This window comes from Opisthorchis viverrini (genome assembly GCF_000715545.1).
Source record: "Opisthorchis viverrini unplaced genomic scaffold opera_v5_3, whole genome shotgun sequence".
Lineage (NCBI taxonomy): Eukaryota > Metazoa > Platyhelminthes > Trematoda > Opisthorchiida > Opisthorchiidae > Opisthorchis > Opisthorchis viverrini.
Window position 1 is genome coordinate 2,479,167 of NW_008751659.1, and position 25,882 is coordinate 2,505,048.

The following is a 25,882-nucleotide window of genomic DNA, read 5'->3' on the forward strand; positions in this document are numbered from 1 at the left end:
GCGGATTCGGTTTAATGCTCCTTTCTGGAGGCATTTTTTCTTGATTCTCAAGCCCACCATAGCGTTTCGAAAGAAGGCAGGTTATCACGATCTCATAATAACGGCCGTCATGGTCATTATAAAATTCTTATTAATAGCAGTGGCCGTATACCGCACATTATTTGCCACTCGGGGACTTTCCAACGTTGGAACGGAAGTTGGTTACAGGAAATCTGTAGCTGGCTTGCGCTCAACCTTTCTTCTGGGGCCCCTGAGTATGTCTACACAATATATTAGTGACGCGTCACGGTGCCATCATACGCGCGGGCTATCTGCTTATTTTTACTACAGCATTCTGTGCTAATGACTCTGTCTTGAACATGGCATGTCAAAGACAGAGTCATTAGCACAGAATGCTGTAGTAAAAATAAGCAGATAGCCCGCGCGTATGATGGCACCGTGACGCGTCACTAATATATTGTGTAGACATACTCAGGGGCCCCAGAAGAAAGGTTGAGCGCAAGCCAGCTACAGATTTCCTGTAACCAACTTCCGTTCCAACGTTGGAAAGTCCCCGAGTGGCAAATGATGTGCGGTATACGGCCACTGCTATTAATAAGAATTTTATAATGACCATGACGGCCGTTATTATGAGATCGTGATAACCTGCCTTCTTTCGAAACGCTATGGTGGGCTTGAGAATCAAGAAAAAATGCCTCCAGAAAGGAGCATTAAACCGAATCCGCCACTTAAGCAATTAAAACACAATGGGTGGTTTACGTAGAATTTATTCGATACTTCAATCGCAGTGGTAGTCGTCCAGACTGTGGCCCACGCCTCTGGGGTTTCTCGCTTCCTCGGCATCCGTTAGAGGCTCCGAAACGCGTTTTCCAGATTCTAAACGAAAACGCGGACCACTCAATTGTTCAGGGAACAGAAGAATTCCCGTACGGAACACTACATTTGTTACAGACTACGATAGCAATCCAAGGTGCGCAACATGATTTATTGAATTACCGGTAAAATGGCAGGCGAGAGCTGAATGTTCGTTGAACAAATGTTAACCCGATTTCCAAAAATCTTATTAGCTAAGCAGAGTATAAATGCAGAATTACTGTGACGAATGAAAAAATATGGAGTTCAGCGCATGAAAAATTATCTTTTGTGTAAACCTAGTCACAAGGCTATCCAATGGCCTACTTTTTGGAGACCGTGACCGAAAAACCTAAGCCTGAATTACGCGCAATACAAAACACCCAAAAAATTCATCGAAATGGCATATGTCTGAACAGCTTACGGGTTTCTCAATGCTTCAAGCAATTTATCCTCTTTCACCTATATTTTCTCCTCATATCCCCTTGTTTTTGGAAGATTTGGGTGTACGTCTAACAATGCACAGGTGGAACGCTCAAATGAAGACACCATTTGAAGCATTGCAAGATTATGAAACAACATCGGAATGCGTGGGTTAGCTTTTCGATCAGCGTCAGCCTGTATGGGACAGAATACCGTGCAAAGTTGCGCCTACGAGTAAACGGATTTTTTAGTCTCAGATTTGACGGTTTCTTCGGATAATGGACTACCAAGAACAAACTTCTACGTGAGTCAGTGTATTCAGGGTGGAAAAGTGAGGTTGCCTGCTGTGGTAAAAACCCCGCAACGTCCTTCATGAATTGGAGGGAGCCATGTTCACTACACCTCTATACTAGACTGAGCGGAACATGAACTGACCTTAAAAGCGCGCGGTATAACACTCTTATATGGATTGAATTTTAACGAATTTTACAAACGGAACATTGGGAGGATAGTAATTCGACTTCAACAGTCTGCGTAGGAATGTGAGGCAAAGGTCAACTGTTAATTGTGAAAGCAACATTATTGCGATGCGTGTGTGGCTAAAACAACTTTATTTTATTTGGGCTCTGTAAAATTTTGGAACGACTCCCAGACTTACAAGTGCAGTGCTAAATCAGAGGTTGTGTCCGCTAGGTTCCTTTCCAGTTTCACTGTATTGTTTGATGCGAACACAGACCCCTGCGTCTTTTGCTGTCGTCACTTAATCTGAACCTGTTAATCGTGAATTACTCCATCGTCATCATCGACATCGTAACATCAACACCGATACTTCACTGCTGTACAACCATGGCTTATTTGAAAGCCTTATTGTAAAGAAAAGAGAGGTTGAACTGGGAAGGGACTCAATGCTAGCTTACTACAGTTATTCCGAGGTGCATACACCTCGAGACATTCACTCAGGCAATTTGGATTGAAACTGACATTATTCACTCTACTGGCATGGGTTGGCAGTCATATCTTGTAATGCCTCGAAACAGGCGCAGTGGGGATCACGCGATGCCTAGCCTGGAAGGCGAGTAGCACCGACAGCACCCAAGCGTTTCGTAACCCCCCGCGGATCATACCGTCAATAGAGGGTCTATTTGCCTCCAGTTTTCTGTAATACAGGTTGTGCATGAGTGATTCCCCCAATCTTGGCCTCGTTCTGGTCCCATATCCATACACGGAAGTCGGTTTGCTGTCCTTACGTCCCAGTTTACACAAAAGAGAACTGTGGTCTGTCGGGGCGGGTGGTGTGTCATAAGTGAAATCAGCTACTCAGTGCTGAACACGCTTACATCTGCAGATGTCGACTGTATACAAAGTTCCATATCCAGACCATTTACTTCCAATGTACCGTGTCTCCATCGTTCCAGCGTCTTATCTTGATGGAAAAGGCTCCAACCGGTTAAATACGCCCACGCACTGAAAGCGGTTTTGTTATCTGCGGGTGGTTGTAAGAGTGCCCTCTCACCGGAGGAGTCTTTCAGGATTTGAGCTCCGAAGACGTAAACAATTAATGCAATGGCGGATATAAAGTCACGAAAACCCGTGGAGGAAATAGAGCTACATGCTGCGGATTTGTAGGTTATTCAAAGAATATCCAATGCAAGATGGAGCTCATTGTTGCCGCTAGCACGGCAAATACTTCTATAGATAAATAATGCACGTAATCTGCGCAAGTTACTTGAACGGGTTAAAATGATGACATGTACCAGTACATTACCGAACTTGCTGATGCCTGGATATTAGTTGACATTCGTGACACTAAACTCCGACTCTGCATACATGATGCTTCGCGTTGACAGGATTGATGACGGGACTGAAGGTGGTGTGATTTTATACTGTCGTCCATCTCTAACCGATTTTAAGACATTTCAGCAAACTAGAAGGAGAAGCTGTTTGGTGTCCTATAAACACTTAAAGAGGTACATCAGCGTCATGTGCATGTCCAAATTTACAGTTGACTGTGACAATAGGTCAACTCTAGCGCACGGTCTGCCTCGCAGTTTGCGACTTTGGTGCTCCAAGGATTTATTGGTATAAGCTTAATGCGTCAGAGCTGGGTACCTGGTTCTTCTCCAAATGGTTGGAAATGTAGTCAATCTGGTCCATCCCTTATGATCCCCAACTAGACAACGGCCTGGACAGACCAGTGATATCCTAGACCTCGCACTGTCACCTATAAGATTGGATGCTGACGAATTGGTTCACTACCAACCCCTAGGTATACTGACAGGATAGGAGCCTTGTAAACCCTTTAATCCATGTAGGAATGTCTGTTTCTCTAATTTAATAGCAATAATATAAGGGGCCAACTAGCTCATCTGACAGATTCCGGATGATCTCAACGGGGCGCTCTCAACAACTGTATACCCGGTTCACCCTAATGTACAGTAGACGGCAGCTCCCCCAGAGCCCACTATGAATGGACTGTGGGTTGTGCTTGCGGGGCCACAATGTTTGCACATATCACTGTATGCTATTAATGCAGTAAGCGTGGATCGACGCCATCCGAGAAACCTGCAGCTGCTGCAAAACGTTTGGTTGCATATCTGAGGTGAAGAATGATAGCGGAGAATACTGTTCATTCGCTACCACTACCAAATCATATTATTTGCTTGATGAAGAATCTGACAAGGTCAACAAGACATTTTTGTTGACAAAAGGCTACCTCATGAGCCGTCACAAACAGTTGTAAGTCAGAAACATCAGGTTTCGGATTCAAACCAGCGGGAATCAAGAAAATCCTCAAGAACCTGGATGAATGGTCAGTTTTTTTGTGGAAGTGGATGACTCGCATTCACGAATAGTGCAAGCTTTGGGAGTACAGTAGACGGCCGATTGTATCAACTTTTCTGATGATTCATTAGTGGAAGTCACATACTCCATGAATAATAATAATCATTCTGCTACGACACCCTTTCATTGCCTACCGGTCATGCCGCCCAAAGGGTGGTGGCATTTCACGACGGTAAGTGTTCAAGCATTTCATAGAAGCGCGATCCGATGGTCATGGGTGTTCGCCAAAAGCCAATTAGGCAGCCTGAATCACTGTCAAAAGTGCCATTTCAATACCACGAGGCCCCTTGTAACTTTTGCACCCGCTTGTTCGCAATGAAGCTGTTTTTTCCTTGCTGGTGACTCATTATCCGACACTAAGGCTCTGCAGTGGGGACAAGAAGAGTGAAGAGAGAAGAGTGTTTGAGGGGGGACATAATGCCATCCTATGTCGAGCATTGGGAAGTACCTACCCCTCAAAAGTCAAACAATCTGGAAATAAACTATCAACACGAGCGCCGCTGACGTCAGAGAGTTGCCATTTCTTGAAATGCTTCCATACAAGCGCAGAGGGGGTCACGGGGACCCCATCTTGGAAGGCATACTGCCCCAACAATACCATGCTCTTCGTGATCGCTTTCACAACCTTCTGCCAAATCATACGTTGTCCACTTCGCGATCTCCTCCATTCTGAAGGAGCCAGAGTACAACACTCATCTGGGTAGACCGTGTTTCAGCATGCGCAACCGAGCCACTGTAGCTGATGGTGCTGGATGTTTTTCGCGATGGAAGTACCTGTTGCTCAACCAAATACTCAGTTTCCAATCACTTCGTCACCAGTTTGTTGACGCCATCCGACACCAGCAACGCTTATGAGACATCACTGGTAAAAAACTGAAGACGACTCTTATCAGCCATTCAACAATACAGCCCTTACCGTGGTTCAGTGGTTAGAGTGCGAATTTGCCGTCCGTGGTTCGAACCCGACCTCTAGCTCTCGACTTCCTCTGTCTAGACTTGGCAGTATCCCAGTAGTGCTTCCCTCTGGTGGCATGGCTATTAGACACCGAAAAGGTGCTACAGCTGAAAGGTAATGTGATCTAATGCACATGACCCTTGAGACCCAGTGATAGGTCGTTTTGACGCCACAATCCACGCAAATTAGAAAACGTGATTTGGAACTGTGAGATTCGTACACTCACTTCATCAGACACAATTGTCAGAGCTAATATAACTAAAGAGGTATGTAAAAGTCTCCACGACCTCCAGTGGTTCTATTTGAATTGTAAGTGTTATGTTCCGAGACTGCACGTTATCAAGTCTTACTTTTCACTTTGAAGGTACTAGGCGCGTGACGAACGATGGTGTGATGGTGGCCCGTTCATCCAATATCACGTGCTTCGTCTTCAAAGATGAGGACGATGTCGTCAAAGGATCCAAAGTATTGCGCCGAGGCTGATTGTGGGGATCCTCTGCCGAATGAACGAGCCCTACGCGCTACATTAGTTTCGAGCTTTACTGTCATCAGAGGTCGCCGGTAGTTTTTATACTCTGGATATGCGCCGCAACGATGTTATTGCTACCGCATTAGCGCGAGCACCCGAATTGCTACATCTGAAGATACAAACGTTTTTGCACTCCACTGATGTGCTTGGCTTGTCTTCTGAAACACCTCGCGCTGGAACCACGTGCCTGTTCTACATGCACAATTTTGGACAGCTCTTGTCGCTGGACACATTCTTTGAAATTTTTGTTGAACAACCTAAAGTTCAGTTAGCAAATGTCCCGTTACGGATTCGCTGATACAGGCCTTCACGAACCATGGTTCTGTGACAATGGATGTCAAAAACCAGCGTGTGTCTCAGTTCTGCTACTCGAAGAGGTCATGTCCCGCATTCATTTAACGTCAGTGTCCGAACTGTAGCCTGATCCACACACAACCCTTGAGATATGCCGGCTTGTCGTTATAGGTGTCTCGAATTGGGAAACGCCTTATGGGTTTGTGCGCTAACCTCATCTGTCACACCACAAAAAGTAGAAGAGGCCCGGGAAGTCTGGAATTCCCGAAAATTATTTCGGTTGACCAATGCGACCGGCCCCGGAAACTACGTTGGCGAAACTATCAAGGATCAGACTAGAATTGACCATCTTGAACAAAGGAGAACGCTTCGACCGTTGGTTCAAATACTTCGAACAACAATTCCCGTGACAACAAGCTGTCACTCATTTGGAGCTTACGGCTGACGTAGAATCTTGGTCGTGAGACGTGGAACGCTCTACAGACACGAAGATTTGTGACTGCATATGTTCCCTCAAGCGCCACTGACTGTCTGGTCCCGATGATCCCCACCCGCATTGTTCAAGGGTGGGGGTTAATTCCTCAGTCATGGCTTGTTCGATCGGGACCAGCCAGGATATTTCCAGAGATTCAAGCATTACCACTGTTCGGTCTGATATCCAGTGCTTGAGTGGGCCTGGCAATGCCGTCCCACAGGAAAAGTGGTGGTGATCTCGTCCCAGTACGAATTATGGAGCGGTTGAAAGAGACTCCGGAATACGATTCTAGTAGATTCACGTAACTTCCTGATTTGCCAGTCTCTTAGTCGCCAAGATATTTGTCCGAACCTTGTGCCGTCCTGGAAAATGAAGCGAGAAGCGGCTGTGGATGGGCCCGTGGTCGGAATTCACAAATGTGTTCTAAAACGAGCGGCAGCCACTTATTCATCCAAGCCATCGGTAACTGATGGCAATGTAACCAACTTGAGTTCTTAGCCGGTGCACCATTATGGGACATCATGTGGCCGGACGACTTCGGCTATTTCGGACGTTAGTACTGCATAAAAACAGCCTGCGGTCGGCACATGGCTGAAGCAATCGTTCACCATTGTCCGAACGTATCGAGTCCAGTCCACACCAGTGAAGCAGTGAAGCATCAGTGCCAACACTGATGTTGCTTTCTTTGATGATGATGATGAGTCCAGTCCACGTCCACCTAATTGAGCCCTAGATTCGCTAAGCCTGCCGTCTTGTGCAGTCATATCTCCAGCAACCACGATATCTGAGCTTTTATCACGCTGCAACAAATCATTCAAAGCGTCATAAAACTTGTCTTTGATGGTGTCAGAGCTACAGTCATTGGAGGCGTAAGCATGCACGACTGTCAACGGGTGTCTGGATCCTTCTGCCTAGAATGAAAATACCGCCAGCTTAGTCTACGTCGGAGATCCTCGTATCGAGAGGTGGTCAAACGTTAGATGGCTTGTTAAATTTGTCAGTAATATCTCTGTGAGGTCCGAAGCTCACTATCTCTGTACAGTAGCACCAAAGCCACGTTCTTTGTCTTTGGGCTAAGTGGATATCGCTGTCAAGCTAGCCGTTCTATTCTAGCATCGGTTTCGAAAAGGATATCCCCGGAAAATCTGTGACTCCATCCCCCTTGCGGTTCATATTTTTGAGTCAGTCACTGTGCATTCCCCAAGAAACTTCCCTCAGGCTCGGACGTAGCCTACCTTCACTCTAGGCACTCAGAAATTATCGCACGCCCTCAGGGCTCCTTACCTAACATTTTCCCTTAACTGCATTCCGCAAATATACTTCGTTTGATCATATGCCTGAACATTAGTCACTTAGGGTTTAGTGTACTGCTTACTAACATTGATGATTCGTTCCTTCTGTCTAGGAACTACCCTAACTGCATGTTGAATTAGAAAATGCATCTTACGTCCGGAATTCATTTTCTGTTATTATTGCCCCATATTGGGTATTTGAAAGACGTTTACAAGACTTGTACCTTTTTTCCACCTTACATCATCCTATGTAAATCCAGGTTTATCACATTTCACCCTCTGCGCCTCTGGTGATCCTAAAACGGTGGCTCGCTATACATGTAGGTTATAAGGGTTGACCTCAACCCTGTGACACCGGACTAAATTGTTGTCCAGCCTAATCAAGATCAGTGCTATTCGACGTGATAAAGATGTTAGTGCTCCGTCAGCTTTGACGTAGAGGAAGATACTTTATTCTTAAGTCTGTTGGATTTATTTTGGCTTGCGGAAAATACTAGCGCAGCGATCGTTGCAGATAGTGTGACCGTCAGGGCCCCGTGAAATCGCCTGTCAGTAGACGATTCGGAGTGTAGTCATCCTATTTTAGTTATGTTATGACCATCATTTGTTTGTCCTCAGCACCATCGCAGCACAAACGCTCATCTGGTATAATCTGATATCCAAGTGGACTCAGATGATAATCAAGACAAGCATCCACTTTCCTTCAGAATTTCTGCACTAGTCTCTACCAGGGGAACACTTAGAACTCGGTAGCCCGAAATGTCATTTGAAATCTTGCTATGAACTATTTCGTTTCAAACTTTCTTTTCAGGGTATATTGCTTAGACACACAGAAGACCTTCCCATATGAATACGTGATAGTTGCAATGAGAAAGTTCGTAAATGTTCTTTTATCGACTTATACCTCACAGAAAACAGTTTGCTTGCCGGATAACTCTTGACGAAGATTTAGCTGAGTCGACATTCCAACGGAGGGAGGAAGATGAAACTAGGCCTGCTGAAATGGATTCGGACCTCAAAGAGAACAGTCCCATCCCTCCTGAGTATCAGTTTGATGCCGAGGGACGAGCCAGTCTACCCGATGGTAATTTTTAAAGCGATTTGTGTTCTCATCTTCAGGAACGCCCGTTGTCGAACCAGTTTCAGTAGATGGTAAAGGAGAACTGCCTCATAAGAAAGCCAAGATTCAGCGTACACTACGGTCATCAAGACTTTCCAACGCTGGTGTACTGGATGTTGTCAGATGTACGGCATGTGCAACCATTTTGCAAATCGCTTTCATGCCTTTGAAAGTTCACCCGGTACTCAGAGTTGTCACTTGCAAGGTACCTTGTTATGTAACTACTGCGACTATTCATGTTCAATTTTAGCGCTGTGCCAAGTTTTACGCGCGCCAAAGTTTTAAACAGGATGGCGAGGGGCATGATGAAAATTGTCGATGGTGTGGAGACGGTGGTGATTTGATCTGTTGTGACACATGTTCGAATGCATTTTGCAAACGTTGCATCAAACGCAACCTCGGGCGCTCAGCCTTAAGCGAACTTGAAGCACTTGGAGACGACGATGTATGGAAGTGCGTGGTTTGTGACCCCAGTCCGATTCGCCGACTCCAAAACCAGTGTTCCGAGGTAGTTTAGTTTGAGTCCTCATTTTCTAAACCCTTATACGCCGCACTATTATGTACATGCTATGAAATCATTCAGCCACTCATCTCAAGATGAGCACTCACGATGCATTAATTTGGTTATCAAAACTACGCCGCACCTCTGCAGAGATTTACCGCTTTATGCGAAGTATGCTGTCCAAAATACGTGCTATTTGGGGATTTACTATACCGCATCTAACAAGTTTGGAACCTTCAAATGTATTTGCTGATAATTATTTGCCCTCAGTTGTTTTTTACTGATTCAGACCACACTAGATGATACATTTGATGAGGACATCTCACATGACCTCTACTCTGTCAATAAACTTCTGCTAACTTCACGGTATTGAGCCAGTAGAACCTTCAGAGTCTGTTAAAACTTCATCGAAGGAGCCAAATTAGCACTTCTGTGGTTACTACACTCACTTTGAGTGCCCTTTTTGAAAATGCGCGCTATTATCGATTCGCCCCAGTTGTTTGGGACGGTCTCCTTCCAGGTGGACCAAATGGGCTGGACACGCACTCGCTTAGAAGCCCACCGCCACACTTGAAGAGAGCTGGTGGACGATCGTCACGACCGGTGGCACGATGACACTCGAGTAGACATATACACTCGACGACTTCTGAGTTTGAAAGTGGCTCCATATTCACAGTCCACTTTTCTGCTGAGGTTCATGATTCCTGATTGTAGGTAGCAGGTGGTCAACCGAATTGTTCGGAGTATTGTGCCCGGTGGTTCAGACGTTCTGCTTTGTTGGCTATCTGGGAGCCATTCCGGTCCCTGATATCTTCGCTGACAGGAGGTTCCCGAGGACCAGTCAGACGGATCAAGGGAACAGCTCACGGCTCCCCTTTGGCATTTTTCGCATCTTCCATTTCTTCGGCCATTCCGGTCCGCCTAGCACAAAAACTCAGCTTCATCTGACTTCGGATGGTCTGTCAGGTTGAGTTGTGGTTTCCGCTTGAAGGAATCTTCCTCTGGGCCTCCAGAAAAGTCATATTCATATCAGAAATCCAATATTTCAATGGGGTTGGCTGGGTTGTATCGCAATTAGAATTTGTGGCTTTGAGTTGCCATGACGATGATAACCACGTAACTTGTGAGCCTGGCCTTCCCTGCTCTCGCACTCTGGTTGATACTTGACTGAGCTCTATCTTTGACTCCCCTGGGTTCCGACTTTTGACCCTCGACGATCTGACTTCAAGGGATTATCTCTTGTTTTGTTAGTCCGGTATTCGGCTGTCCTTTAGTATTGCATGTAGTGGTGCGTTAATTGCATGTAGTTCAATGCATCTCTTGAGCGAATCCACCATGGAGTGCCATGCTTCTAGAAATCCCCTTCCGTGTCTCATATCCCTGTGTGCCAAAATTTTTGCGTTTTCCAGGTTGAATTTTTGGCCTTCTTGATATTCGTTTATGGACATCAAGGATAGTGGTCATGTCTCCTGATGGACGCGTTGTGTTCCTTTATTCGTGTGCATACTTTCCTCCCAGTATCTCCAATGTAGAATTTGTTGCAGTTACTTTGGTAAATCTCATTGTTTCTCTTGGTTTTATCTTAGTTGTCCTTCGGTATTGATATCATTTTCCCTAAAGTAGCATTCGGTTTGTGGGCTACAAGGATTCCATTTTGAGGTAATAATCTGGTTACGAATTGAGCAACATTCTTGATGCAAGGTGTAACTACCCGTCTAGTCATTTGTTCCTTCTGTTGCTATTGCTGAGATTTCTTTTGATAAAGATCCTTGGATCTGGAATGCTCTGAATAAATAGTTTTCTTCCTTCTTCCTTAGTTCTATAGTGTTGCAGTGTCTGCTCTCTCGAACAGGGTTTGAACGCAGCTCTTCTTGTGTATCTTCTTATGTATCCATGCAAAATCCCCACAGCCTGCATAGGCTTTTAGGTTTCACGGTTCCTGTTGTGTTTGGATTAAATCGAAGCAGTACTGCTATTGTTTCTCTGGCGAGTTTTTGGTTGACTTAAGTGAACAGTGATATGACGTCAAATGGGAGCATGATTTTGTCGTGTTCTATATTGAAGTTCTGTAGTTTGTGGAGAAATTGTTGACTGTTCCAGGATGTGAAACGATTGGTCGAAGTGGAGTTCCTTCTTCATGCACCTGTGGTAGTCCGTAGTACTGTGTAATAGTGGTGTCATCGACTTTCATTCTCTATCGTTCCTGGCTAATTACCTCATGTGTTGCAGTTTCCTGAGCCTCGCATTGGTTCGATTGATGAGGTTTAAAGTTGTATCATGACTGATTCACTTGTGGGTCATCCTGTACTTTTGCAGCTGTTCGTCTTTTTTCCAGTGTAATCCCGCTCGTCCATTATAACCGTGTGGTATCCTTTAATCTTCTTGTAGATATCTAGTTGCGTCTCGTTTTTGTGTGGAAATCATTTGCTTGCTTCTATTCCGTGTGATTTCCGGTGTGATTGTCTGTCGGATCTGTTGTTGAACCTCTTCAGACATTTGCTTTGATATCGAGGCGTGTTCCAAGGTGGCTAAGTAATCTTCGTAGGATGATTTTCCGACTTTGAATTTGAGCCCTTTCATTAGAAGCTTTTGTTCAGTTGTGCTAACTTGGCGGTCAGATAAGTTGTGTAGTTTTCGTTTTTGAGGTAATATATTTCCGTTTCCACCATATATTTCATGCTGTGCTCGCATGAGAAGACTTTCGCACATAAAACTCAAACCTCTGTGAATCTAAAATGGTTAGTAGAGCTACGTTTTTCGCAACAGTTTGCGGTCTGCCATTTTAAATGTCATGATTGAGTTGCACGGCTTTCACTCAAGAGTGGTAAAACTACGAAGATCGTTCTTTGACATTAGGGCGACCCCGTATGACTGGACATAGTTTCTACCAGAAGTCTTTGGCAATCGACCTACCCATCCCATGCCCTTCACTTCGCCTATACTACAAAATGAGTTCACCTCCGTGCGCCTGACATGAGTTGGTGGCTTTTGAAAAAGAGGTACTCGGGACCCGACTTTAGTCCCCAACAGCAGTTCCGTTAGTTTTGTTAGGTGAGTTTCTGAAAGAAAGGTAATCGTTCACCTGTGTCATCTTTTCGGCAAATTGGTAACAAACAAATGGAAGGGAATCGGAGGTTTTGAATACCGCTAGATTGTTCAGGCTGTGATCCTATACTTTTCGATGTTTGGCCTGGCCTGTTTCGCACTGCTGATTAATTCCAGGTAGGTTTGCTTCTCAGTCTTATCAGTGGATTTATCTACTGTATGCCTACCACGCTTGCTTGATGCCCGATCACGAACCTAAAGTCACTGGTGAGTCAAATGAGAATGAGTGTAGATCGTTCTAGCTCGTCAGTGCTGTTCAGGGCCGCCATTCGTTCATTAACTCGCGTCCATGGAACTGTGCAACCGGGATTATATGGATTTCAGTGTGGGTGAACTTGTATCTTACTGCGTTACCATGTTGAGGATTGTTATATCGACGGTGTTCACGGTCTCCTTATTAAGTATAATTTATTCGCCTTAGCATACATGTAGATATCAATGTACCTTTGTAGGTTATGAAGGAGGTGAAGGAATTTCGTGCATTTCAAAGACTTCGTAACGAGAAGCGTCAAGAAGACAACAGAATTCGAGTTCCGACTACAGAACAGAAGCCTATCAAACCGAATGAGGGTGTAGAATCATCCTCAACAACCTCGACGCTGGATCAATGCTCCTCACAGTGCGCTTCACAATCAACTCCACTGGACACGCTTTCAAGTAAGTTCCACCGAGTTTACCCGCTTATTGGCAAAGTAGATAGTCTTGTGGTTCGTAATTTTTGCTATCCGTTGATTTATGAGTACCACAGTAATTGTTCCAGTGGCGTTGGCGGAATTTCTGGGTTTCATTTCAACTTTTACACCATTGTTCGTTGTTTGCTGACGCCAATATGGAGAAAAACTCAGATAGCCATTGTATGGTTTGATACTAGGGGTGCTCAAACCTCAGTGAAAGGCAAACACCTGTTGGTCCCTCTCACCCTCCATCTTGCCGACTATGCACTGGGTTAAAGTGCCAGTTTTTTGTCAACATTCCTTGCTTCCCTAATTGTCACAACGCTGAATACTTTCGTCCTAGCTTCTCCTTTTCTGTCAGATGTGATGCAGTTGCATTTCAGCCTGATTTCTTCCAACTATCACACACAAACACGGGATTATGTTCTCGTATTCTGTCTGACAAGCGCCTTGACGTACGTCTAATGTCTGAAACTGGGCACGAGCACACATGATTACACACAGGAGCCGGTGGTAGAACGTGGCAATTAGTCCTTCAGTCGGGACTGATGATGGGCCTGAAACGGAAAGTTAAACACAGATTAGTGACACTGTATGTCGTATCAATAGAAATTCTGTGCCCCATGGTAACTAGTTCAGCAACTGAGTCACCTTTCACGGGAGCCTGATGTAGATGGGCATTTTCCAAACTGAACGTTGTTTTGATTTACGCTTTACAGATTACACTGTTTTGCGTACGAACCGTTCAGTGCATCCGTTCTGCCAGAATGTGCTTCTCAAAAGCTTTAGCTCCTTTTATAAACAGCCGGAGGAGCATATCTTTGGCGAACTCTCAACTATGCATCTGACTAGATCAAGTTTCTGTTGTGATGGATGAAAGCTATCAAAATGAAAAACTAGCACTTCCAGGCTTGTTCTCTGTAGACTTTACGCTCTATAGTCCCGTGGATCCTTTTTCGAATACTGACAACAAGTAAACTATCCGTTCTATTGGGGCCCGATAATAAGTTCGATATTAGTATGAACTGAATTGAAACTGCTCAGCGTTTCTGTTGTGCTGATAGTTTTGTCGGCAAGTACGAGGATGTCACTCACTTAACGACAATACAGTGTGAACTGCGAAATGAGAGTGTTTGATTTTTGGACCTCAAGCTTGGTCAGTAAAAAGATCTTCCCTCTTTTTGTTTAACTACTACACCAAATATAAGTAACAGATTGAATCCCCCAAAGACTACCCACAGCCCCAGGTCTGCCATCAACCGTGTGGATATCATTCGGTTGTTCGCCAATGCTCTCTCAGTGATTCGCTAACTAATGCATCCAGCCAGTTTGGAGAATCTTCATCTGCATTTAGATAAACTAACTTACCTAACATTATCTAATTCTTTTCCGACTCCTGAGGATCTCAACTCAAATGACCTGTCCAGATAAATTGTGGAGCGGGATCTCCATGATGACGATATTTGCCGAGCTAATCCCGGATGCAGTCTGGTGGACGTGGACGAGTTGCTTCGAAACTGACATCTTCAAGCAGTGTATGAATTACTGTTTCGGATCCTAGTCCACTTGCAACAGTCGTTTGTTGGTATGCCTTCATCGTCAGTGCAATCAACCCAGTTGGTTGTTTTGTTCAAATACCCCACGGAGACACTCCATTTGAATCTGGGGTTGATTTCATGATTTCTACAAAGAGCCTCGTAATAATCCTCATAGCTTGCTTTGACACTGGTTAGGTCGACATGACTTTACAAACTAGGTGCTACCTCACTACTGAAGTTTTGGTTCACGTCACACGCTCACCCACATACTGTGTGCGCTGCGCTGATACCCTGCTGGTTAATATGGAAGAAATGGCTTACGCATCAACCCTCTTTTTTACGCGAAAATGGCTTCACAACAGTTGTGCATCACTTAGCACGCAAATGCATTATTTTTTAGTTGAATAGATATTTTTTCCACAATTTCTACCTCTGCTTTATTTGTAATCCACACGTGCCTTTTCATAATGTCCTCCACTTTCAGATTTGTTCGCTCAACTGGGCCAATCAGCTCTGCAACAGAGTGCGTCAGAACCAATACCACCTTCCACCCTGACAAATTTTCTGCAGTGTCTCGGACAAACTATTAATCCCCCTACTGACCCAACTGTTGCACAATCACGATGGTCAGGTATTCGTCCTCATATCGGAACAGTGTCTCCCAAGGTCCGCCATTGCAATTTGGGTTATCTACCCGTGGCGCCCACTCCCATCCATTCGGTGACACAAACAACGAGCGTACAACCAAAACCAGTGACCTGTGTTCCCGTTACGCCGGCAGAAGTGACACCTGCGCCAACAGCCAGTTTTGATGTTTTGTCCATTTTAACTCAAATCAATAATGTGAACGTCGATAATATCCGTGTTGCCCTCAGAGCCACCAGGCGTTGTATCGAGACGTTCTCATCAGATATACGCCAGTTGGAAACTAGGTCGGCGAAAGCCTCTCACCCTGGTGAGCTACCACCGATTGTTCGAGCTTTTCAGAGCTCATATCGCTTTCATCTGTTTGCTCGTTTGGCCAATCTGGAAGCTCGGATGCGTGAAGAAGTTCCTCGGCCACTGAACACGTCGACGGTCACCTTAAAAATGGGACCAAATCTTGGCTTATCTTCATTGAGTAGAAAGACTGTGGCTAACTCCAGATCTCGATACAAACCTGTGACTATTGACCTAACTCATGATAATCCGGCACCTGTTGCAAAGAATCCGAGTTCCGCCACACCAACTAGCTCGGCTTCCGTTGTTGCCACAGCTGCCGCAGAATCCAAAAGCAGTACTTTCCCCGTCATTTCAGACGCTACCACTGAAACTATACCTCGGTCTCAGGAAATTCTGGATTTGTCTTCAAACGAATCCGATGCATCAACCGCAAATCCCATGTCCGTGAAGATCTACGAACCTGCTTCAAAGCGAATCCGGGTTGATGGGGAAGAATCGCTCGCCACTTCTAGCACTAAGGGAATTGATCCGAACCGCAACTCCGGAGAAAATAGGCCAATCACCCTCAAAACCGAGACAAGCGATCGGTCGCTTGGCGCTCAACCTTCTCTGGTTGTTGTGAATGAGCCACAGCTGAACAAGGACTCGTTTACAGCGACAGCAAACCGTCAAATTAAAACAGAACTAGCTGAAGAGGCTCCTCAGAGAGTGGAAACGATACGTGACCTGAATGAACAGGAAAATTCAACGAACTCCAGTTTCATTAAAGGAACAGAAACACTCAAAAATGGTGAGTATTCTCTTCAGTGAGTTTCAGCGGTCCTTATTATATCAACAGCTTAATAGGCTAATGATGCTCCCTCTAGTCTTAACAGTTATGTCTTCCCCAATAGAATGGTGATGATTTTGCTCCATTTAATTTTGAGACCTGAATTGATGATAATTGCCACCTGGCTTTGCAGAAGGATGTATTTTTGAATGTCCTCTCCTATTGGGGATTTAGGCGTGTCGATAGGCGTTTCAAGCTGTTCCAGTAGTTGTCACGATGGTGTGGTGTTCGAGGTATGTAATATTATCAATGGTTCGCCTACACATTCATTGGGACATAGTTACACTCATGTAGGGATCTTTGAACGTGAAAAATGAATGGCTTGCGGGTGCCACTTTGTCGGTGCGCAACTGGACCATTTCACTCCTCTATCTTGGCATGATGTCGGATCAGTTCGTTGTATGTAGCTATAGTACAGTCCTTCTCCGTTAAAAGCCGATCAGCTGATTCATACGCATAAATGTACATGGATATTTGGGTAATCTTTTGCTCCATTGATATGTTCGAATTTTGGCTGTCCAGCCCTTCTGTCGACATCCCATAACATGCTTCGCTGAGGCATCCAAGGTTCCCGGTGTGACACCTGCATTGTATCCCTCAGATCAAGCTATCGATCTGAAAATAGAAGAGTTCTTTTTCCTAGTCTGGAATATCATTTTCTCATTTCAACTTTGACCGTTTCGTATCGGGTAGTCGGTTCTGTCTACCACAAATCAGCGCGGAGACAAATGGGTTTTTATACGACCTGTTTATTCCTCTTCTCTGAGAATTCGAATTTTTGTCCAGTCTACCGTGTGAAGAGTCAATGCAAGGAAGAGATAGTGTTTTATTGACATGATACACTACATGATACTACACCGCTGAGAACTCTTCGAAATCCACCTTTTTCGCCCTTCTTAGAACTTATCAGGTAGGGTAGACCCCGACTTTCCATCAGCCTTAAACTCCACGTGGACATCAGATTGCAAGTAAGTTAGGGAGTATTCTCATTTGCAAATACATTGGACTTAACGAGAGACTCAGGTGAATCTTCAATGATATTCCTCAACCGAAGGTATTTTATCACGGCCACTTCATGTTTCACTTTGCACTTATTCGGAATATCACAGTATATTTTAGATAGAACACACTTCTCACGGGGTTGCTGAAATACCTTTGAATCCTTACAACTGGTTTCGTCCTTCGTGGAGCTAATCAGGTAGACTCATTCCACGAGTTCGTAGGAACTCTATGTTCCACTTGATCAAGTTGGCGAGACACATTGATAGATGGAAATGAAAATATCATGAACGAGAGATTAATTTGAGTCTCTCGTTAACACCACTATAATCTGCAAATATGGGTTTTCCGTCGGTGAACGGAGTCCTTCGGTTTAGTACCTGTTGGGCGACGAAGATTGACGGTGCCACCCTCTCCGTTATTGTGCTAAGGTGAGATCAATGTAGTGGCAGCCCTTGGGCTGCCTGGGGCCTTTGGTTGTTCCGTTACAGTGGGTTCTTCAGAGAGGAGACAGCCATTTGTGTCCCCTCTGTGGTCCCTCTTTATGACGATTACGCATACTTCTGTCCATCAAAGTATGCTGCAACACTACGTTTGCTGTCACTATTACTGTCGCTTAACTCAGACCAGTAGCCGTTCTCTTCAGGCCTTTTCAAATTTTTGTTGGATAATGTTTGTCCCACTATAAGCGTGCGTAGCTTAATTCTTAGAATATTGTGTTATTGTTGTTTGTCACAGTCATGTATCCAGAATGTTAACCTTCGTAGCTGGGGTTCCAACGACTTACACTAGTCCGTAAGAAACGATTTTACGATCATGCATCATCAGTTGGCTGTTTTTCGCTCATAGATGTACATAGCTCTGACGGTTTACTCTTTCCTCCTTCAGGCAATTCCTCTACACTTCAAACACCTATACAAGAAAGCTCCGTTCGTCTTGAAGGTAAGAACGTTCGTTGTTGTTGTGGGTCCTTTTTCACCTACGCATTTCGTTATGTTAATACGGACATCCTGCGCCTTACTACTTATTTCTGTTACTTGCAGATATCAGGCACTGCATTGGCGATACGTCCGTGGTTGACTTGAGAGAAGCATCGAGACACGGTTTGCCACCAGATCTAGTTGCTTCTGTGTCAGGCGATGTAAGTAATTCTGGTCTGGTTTCGTACATGTAACTGACCCTGCAGATGGTTGTCGAGTCCACTGATTTTCGAGATATGTGGGTCATATTGCGTGATGATTCGATGGGTAACAGTAATCGGTAACGGATTCGCATTGACTTTTTGGGTACAGTTCTAATGACATTGTCTCCTTTGATTTCGTCCGCGTAGTATAAAAGGCATGCCTGTTATTGAGGAGATAAGAATGACTTACAATGCAGTCCTGCGCGAAATGACCCTGTTATGCCTACTGTACGCATGCGGCTACTGGACGAACCATCGTCATTGTATAATGACCCTAAGTTAGTCTGCGAACACTAGCACCCGTGATTAGACAACCCACATCCAGTTGTTCTGGTACTGGATGAAACTACTCTTAATTAAAAAGAATGCTTTATTGACTTTGCCTTTGTCCACGCTCCTGATTTGGGGATATGAGTAAGCACCTATCAACTTAATGGAAAATCTCATTATTCTGGGTTCGCTTGATCCATCTGGCAAAACCTTTACCATGCAGTACACCCTACAGCTTACACGCGTGCGATGACTCCTTTCGATACTGACCGCTTTTAGTCACTTCCATTAAGCTCTCTTTCTGATCGCTAGAGAACGAGTTGTCAGTAGTACATTGAAATATCGATATCTCGGGTGTATTTATTAGTTGGCTGTTTACCTGTGCGCGAATCTCAAGTAATTCTTAACTACTCTGACTTCAGCGGAGTATAGTACAAATGACTACAAGGATTACCAATAGGGTCCTCCGTCTCAGGGTTTACTGGAGAAATCGCAATGTGAAGGCGAATTCTACTGCCTAACAAATCCTAAAAAATGGATTATCTATTGGTTCGCTAATTTCATTGTCGTCGAACAAACCAGTAATTGTTCTTTCTGGTTTCCAATTCGCAACGGAAGGAAAAATTGTGGAAAACTGGTTTTCTGAGCGTCCGTATCATAAGACTAGCAAATGGTCATCTGCAAATCGATGTCTGGAAAAAGGTGGCGCATAAACAACACATTCTGAGCTACCAAAGCGTCCATCCAAGCTGTCACAAGCAGGGCTGCATCTGGACACTGTTCAGTTGGATTAAAACACAATGGACTCCAGCACTGAAGAATGGAAATCCATACGGTCTCTCAGTAAAACAAATTTTTGGGGAATTACATCTGCAAGAAGGGCAATACATCTGTCTGAACAAACAAATCGCACTTTCTACACCAAGAAAATTCCTGAAATGGCTTAAAGACTTTCACAATGTTATTGTGCAACAGTAGCCAATCAACCTGCAAATATTTTTTGATGAGTACTGTCAAACCCAAAGAAAAACTGGCTCTCATAATGAAGACCAATGTTTTATACAACATTCAATGTAGCCATTGCGAGAAACACTATACTGGACTAACGAGAAGGAATCTTTCTATCACCCTTTCGATTCATAGCTGTCATTCACCTACTACAAAGCATGAAGACTCAAGTACTGCCCGGTTTGTCGGCATTCGAAAAGTCATCATTGTCATCATCATCTGCAGCTGTAAAAGCAGCTTGCAATGGTTACGGATGCCACAGTTTTGTTCACCGATGACTTGGGGCGTGGGCAAATAGCTACGTATTGGAGGCGGTAATCGATATAATTGATGCGTCAATACAGTACTATGAGTGGACTTGATTGAGGAGATAAGCAGGATAATCTGTGCATTGAAGTCAAAAGCTTGGATGCATGCGCGCCATTCGACGCGCGAATAAGCCAATGTCTCTAACTATTGATGTGTCCTGTCTCGGTGCTACCATCCAGCGAGATGGCCCAAGTGGTTAGCGCGCGAATTTACTGACCGGAAGGTCCGTGGTTCGAACCCGACTTCTGCCTCTCGACTCCCCTGTCTAGGCTTGGGCAACCTGGTAGTATCCCAGTCCTCGGGCTTCGTTCGGGTAGCATGGCAGTTAGGCACCGAAAGGGTGCCTTCCAGCGAGACGTATACAACCAACGCAGCTAAGTGTGCTGGTACTTGTTTTCATACTTCATTGCTTGGTCTCCCCGGGCTCGTCCCCACTCTTCGTGAAGTTATGGAAAAAGGGCTGTTCGCAGAAGGTTGATAACTGGCATACCGAGCACGTGACCAAACCAACGCAGTTAACCTACTGCAAGCGAGTTATTTCCTCCGAAAACCATTCGATGTACCCCAGCATTCCTGATCCGGAGTCCCCACCAGGCTCGGGCAATGCTCCTAGGACATCAGTTGTCAAACAGTGGAAGCTATTTCATCAGCGCGCAGCGGCCAGGTTACTGACCCCCATAACCATATAGAACGCACCACGGCATTACAAACTCGACGCTTGACGGATAAGCTGATGTCATGTCTACGACACAGGGATGCAGGTCCTTCGCTAGACCTCCAGTCGATCTTATCACTTAGTATAGGGCACTGCCGTTTCCGGTAAGAAAAGCCTTCTCCATCTCCCAAGCTTTCGATTTCCACCAGAGCTCTAGTCTTTCCCTACTGTTTGGCGTTTGACGGATTTCCTCGCGCTATCATGATCGTTGCCTCCAGACCAACTTGTAGCACGATTACTCGTAGTACGAGGTCTCGCCGCTCTTGGTCTGACTGCTCCTTTTTGGTTTTCCTGGCATGGTAGCATCTTGTGGAACAAAGTCCCGGCCAGTATAGCCGACGAGATCATCGCAGTACCCGAGCCAGACCACCAGTCAAGGTGGCATCTTTACGTCGGGAATCGAAATGTCAGTGCTGTGTTCGAACCGCGAACTTTCCAGCCAATAATCTGGTGCCCCAACTGGTGAGCTGTTTTGAGCTCCCGGACATGGATTATAAATCCAACCAATAAATCGAACGGCCAAGTCGAACAAAGAATGAAAAACCTTTCTGTGCATTTGATTTACCGATAAACACGCAGTGGTGCAGTAAATAAAACCATAACTCGAACTAGCGAACAGTAGACCACAACACAATTCAAATGCGGAACGGACCGAGCAAAGGCCAGAACGAAAGTATATTGGACCGGGCAGTTAACTTTAAGCAACCCACACCACAAGGTGATTCGAATTTCGAAGTGACCAATTAAGACAGGCAAAGAATTCATTTGATGAACCAATCGAATGCAAGGTATACGGACCACGAATTGCTAACAGCCCTACGAGAAAGCTGTTTCAGTTATTATTATTATTATTATTATTATTATGGGCTTTCCCTAAACTCTTTACTGTTTGGCGTTTGACGGATTTCCTCGCGCTATCATGATCGTTGCCTCCAGACCAACTTGTAGCACGATTACTCGTAGTACGAGGTCTCGCCGCTCTTGGTCTGACTGCTCCTTTTTGGTTTTCCTGGCATGGTAGCATCTTGTGGAACAAAGTCCCGGCCAGTATAGCCGACGAGATCATCGCAGTACCCGAGCCAGACCACCAGTCAAGGTGGCATCTTTACGTCGGGAATCGAAATGTCAGTGCTGTGTTCGAACCGCGAACTTTCCAGCCAATAATCTGGTGCCCCAACTGGTGAGCTGTTTTGAGCTCCCGGACATGGATTATAAATCCAACCAATAAATCGAACGGCCAAGTCGAACAAAGAATGAAAAACCTTTCTGTGCATTTGATTTACCGATAAACACGCAGTGGTGCAGTAAATAAAACCATAACTCGAACTAGCGAACAGTAGACCACAACACAATTCAAATGCGGAACGGACCGAGCAAAGGCCAGAACGAAAGTATATTGGACCGGGCAGTTAACTTTAAGCAACCCACACCACAAGGTGATTCGAATTTCGAAGTGACCAATTAAGACAGGCAAAGAATTCATTTGATGAACCAATCGAATGCAAGGTATACGGACCACGAATTGCTAACAGCCCTACGAGAAAGCTGTTTCAGTTATTATTATTATTATTATTATTATTATTATTATTATTATTATTATTATTATTATTATTATTATTATTATTATTATTATTATTATTATTATTATTATTATTATTATTATTATTATTATTATTATTATTATTATTATTATTATTATTATTATTATTATTATTATTATTATTATTATTATTATTATTATTATTATTATTATTATTATTATTATTATTATTATTATTATTATTATTATTATTATTATTATTATTATTATTATTATTATTATTATTATTATTATTATTATTATTATTATTATTATTATTATTATTATTATTATTATTATTATTATTATTATTATTATTATTATTATTATTATTATTATTATTATTATTATTATTATTATTATTATTATTATTATTATTATTATTATTATTATTATTATTATTATTATTATTATTATTATTATTATTATTATTATTATTATTATTATTATTATTATTATTATTATTATTATTATTATTATTATTATTATTATTATTATTATTATTAATTAGTCACACCAAGTGACAGGTACTTTTTATGAGCCACAGTCGCAAGCAGATAGGGAAGAACCACCTAAGCAAGTGCGCACTGGTGATATCCCCTGCGCTGTTGACCAAGGTTGTGTAAAATGAATGGATGCAGGGAAAGCAGTTTTGCCCCAATCTGCTAACTTAACTGCGTCTTTTCTATAATTGTGTAAACGCTATGCCAAAATGCATTCCAGTTAAAAAAAGGGCACCAAATTGCACCGACTCCTGCGGTACCCGGCCTCTGAAGCGACCGTTTAGGGCTGAACCGTTCAAACCTTATAATGTCTCAGTTGGAGGTTGGAGAACAAGGCACAATGCAGATCAGCCATCAAACTCTGTATTTAGACTTGATGCCCCGTCAGACAGCCCAACTTTGTACACAGAATACATTCTTTTCATAGCTGAAGCTATGTCTCATCAGTGCAAGTCAGTCTGTATTTCCTAATACCAGACTTATAGGAGAAGTCCGGTGTCAGTGGTTAACTGATGGACTCATGAAACCGATGATACCGCCCATTATAACCCTCACCTTACATCAACTGTATTATTAGTGATAGGATTGTTCCGATGCTTACGATTTTTTCCTCGTCCCCTTCAGAATGCATCGTCCTCTGAACCTGGTTCTGATGCCGAAATCGCCGACTTAGACGCTAGTGTCCTGGCCCTTGAAAGAGCTTGCGCAAAGCTCACCAAACGCCCAGGCACGAAATCAGGTGACAGGAATGGATCAGGTTTGTACGGCTAACAGATTTTTTGTCATAGTTCTGCTCGTTGGGGCCACAATTCATTCTCAATATGGACGACAAAAATACCCTAGTGGCAAACACGCTGGGTATAACAACCCTCCTGACTCACTGAGCAGTTTTGTAGACTGAATAGGAAACACCCGGAATTCCTCGTTTTGGTCCATAGTTACATCTGATTACCCTGTTTTCTTCACTGTCTGTTTGGATGTATTCAGTTTGACAACGATCAATACCCCATTTCTGGATCGTATTTTTGTGATTTCCGCTGTTCGGGTCCAATTTCATAGCCAGAAAATTTGGCAGTTCTCTCACACTGATATTTTCGGGAAGCATGGTAAACGGCTGTTGAAACACCATCTTCGCGGAACCAGTCAACAAACCTCCGCTCAGTTTAAAGAACGTCATCTATCCATGGTAACTGATACTGACCAACATAGTTTAGCATGGCTTCACATCACAGTTGCGTTTGGCAATTTACGTTTATCTGCATAATTACAATTTCGCCTGCGTTATTTCCTAGTCCCTCGATTGCACTTTGGTCTACTGGCTGTCAAATTCCATAATAGTTTCACCGTTTTTACCCGAAGTGTGATTTCCAGGTATTTTGGTCATCGAGGTGGCTCAGTGGTCCGTGGTTCAAATCCAGCCTCTGCATCTCAGCTTCCCCCGTCTAGGCTTGGGCAACCCGGCGGTATCTCCGTCCTGGTACTTCCTTCGGGTAGCGCGGCAGCTAGGCACCGAAATGGTGTTACAGCTGGACGATTTTTTCCTCGAGAATGTCCCCAAGCCTATCTTCCATTGAACCCTGGAATACAACCGATTCCATTCCTTATCCGTGACATCAGCCTTTGAAAGCGATCACTTTAATCGGTTAAGGACATCCTAATATTCTGTTGGCACTTGCAATTTTTCTAATGTAAACTATCTATCTATGAGCAGAAATGCCCCAGAGGGACAGTGAACCTTGCACCGTTCTTCCGGCCGTGTTGGAAATCCGAGACCACACATATCCCGCGAGCATCTAGAAGGCTTCAAACCAACCAGCTTCTGAATACGAGCCTGAGTATCCGTGATTCCGATACGGCGTTGTAGGATATAGCATTCACTTGGTTCACGTCGCGCAATTTCATGTTAACCGGCTCCCCAACTGTCGCCTCAGATAGAGCATCAATGTGACCTGTAGGATTTCCCCTTTCTTAGGAGAGTCCGTCGGTTGTGAAGAGACCCTGTGGTTATATACGTGGATTCCATCCTTCAAATAAACTCAGTCTATTTTTAAAAGCTGAGAAGCACTGTATTGCTGTTCCTCTCCCTTTGAGAATCATGGACAGTGCATGTCCCGCCTATCTTCGCAACAATTCGAAATTACTTCTAAGGTTTTCTGCTTATGTTGGTTGCATTTGGATGGTGAAATCCAGATTTGAAACATAAACATCTTACTGCATTACCGCACCTCAGTATTTCTAATGTCATTTAATTCTTCATCCATAGAGAGCAGTGAATCTACGGTGAGTCTCCCATGCTTTCATATATCGCTTTGATTTCTATTAATGTCTCTACCTACAACCACTGTAGATGTTTGTCAACGTTTTCTTTAATGTTTCTCATCGCTCAAACATTTTGTGGTGCAGAACCTCTAATCTCTAGTAGAAAGCCGTGGTACTCCCTCGGAGGAGACTGTCTCTGCCCGTGTGTCAATTTACTGTCATCTAGTAGACCGCCGAATAAATCAGCGATACATTCAGAATTTGTTGATTTCGAAGCTTTCACTCACGACTTGTGAACGCGCGAGTTACGGCGCGGAATCTCCGAGCAGTGGAGTGATACCTTGAAAGTCAGTATTGGTGATCTGTCGTGTTTACCCTGGCCCCAGTAGGCGACTCTGATACCTGATCGACCTGGAAACTCATGTTGAAGCTCAGTCCCATACTCGTCCCGTGTATGGATTTGCACCGGTATGAGCAGAAAGCTCGCGGATAATTATATTAGAAACCATCCTGGTAATGAATTTTAGTACCATCTAGGTCAAAAGTTGATCATCTGGACCATATACACCAAAAACGTGGGAATGCGTCAGCTACGCAATCGGCACCGAGATACTGTGGTGGATTCTTCACAGACCATCAGTAGTATATTTCCACTTCCTCTTTTAGCGGCCCTTGAATTTACTATT

At 44.0% G+C, this 25,882-nt stretch overlaps 2 protein-coding genes across 2 annotated transcripts in view; both read left to right on the forward strand.

Annotated features, from left to right (window-relative positions):
- T265_00334 (hypothetical protein) overlaps positions 1-5,554 on the forward strand; it is a gene marked incomplete at both ends in the record, with an annotated part of 12,936 nt that extends 7,382 nt beyond the window's left edge. The window contains 2 exons of the mRNA XM_009164079.1: positions 2,443-2,567; positions 5,436-5,554. Coding sequence (XP_009162343.1) covers positions 2,443-2,567; positions 5,436-5,554 — 244 coding nt within the window. The remainder of the gene's footprint in view (positions 1-2,442; positions 2,568-5,435) is intronic.
- A 1,021-nt stretch (positions 5,555-6,575) lies between these two features.
- The window catches only part of T265_00335 (hypothetical protein), a gene marked incomplete at both ends in the record, with an annotated part of 43,411 nt that continues 24,104 nt past the window's right edge, over positions 6,576-25,882 (forward strand). The window contains 10 exons of the mRNA XM_009164080.1: positions 6,576-6,670; positions 8,573-8,745; positions 8,781-8,986; positions 9,032-9,289; positions 12,841-13,045; positions 15,085-16,332; positions 18,259-18,312; positions 18,414-18,511; positions 23,562-23,694; positions 24,309-24,487. Coding sequence (XP_009162344.1) covers positions 6,576-6,670; positions 8,573-8,745; positions 8,781-8,986; positions 9,032-9,289; positions 12,841-13,045; positions 15,085-16,332; positions 18,259-18,312; positions 18,414-18,511; positions 23,562-23,694; positions 24,309-24,487 — 2,649 coding nt within the window. The remainder of the gene's footprint in view (positions 6,671-8,572; positions 8,746-8,780; positions 8,987-9,031; positions 9,290-12,840; positions 13,046-15,084; positions 16,333-18,258; positions 18,313-18,413; positions 18,512-23,561; positions 23,695-24,308; positions 24,488-25,882) is intronic.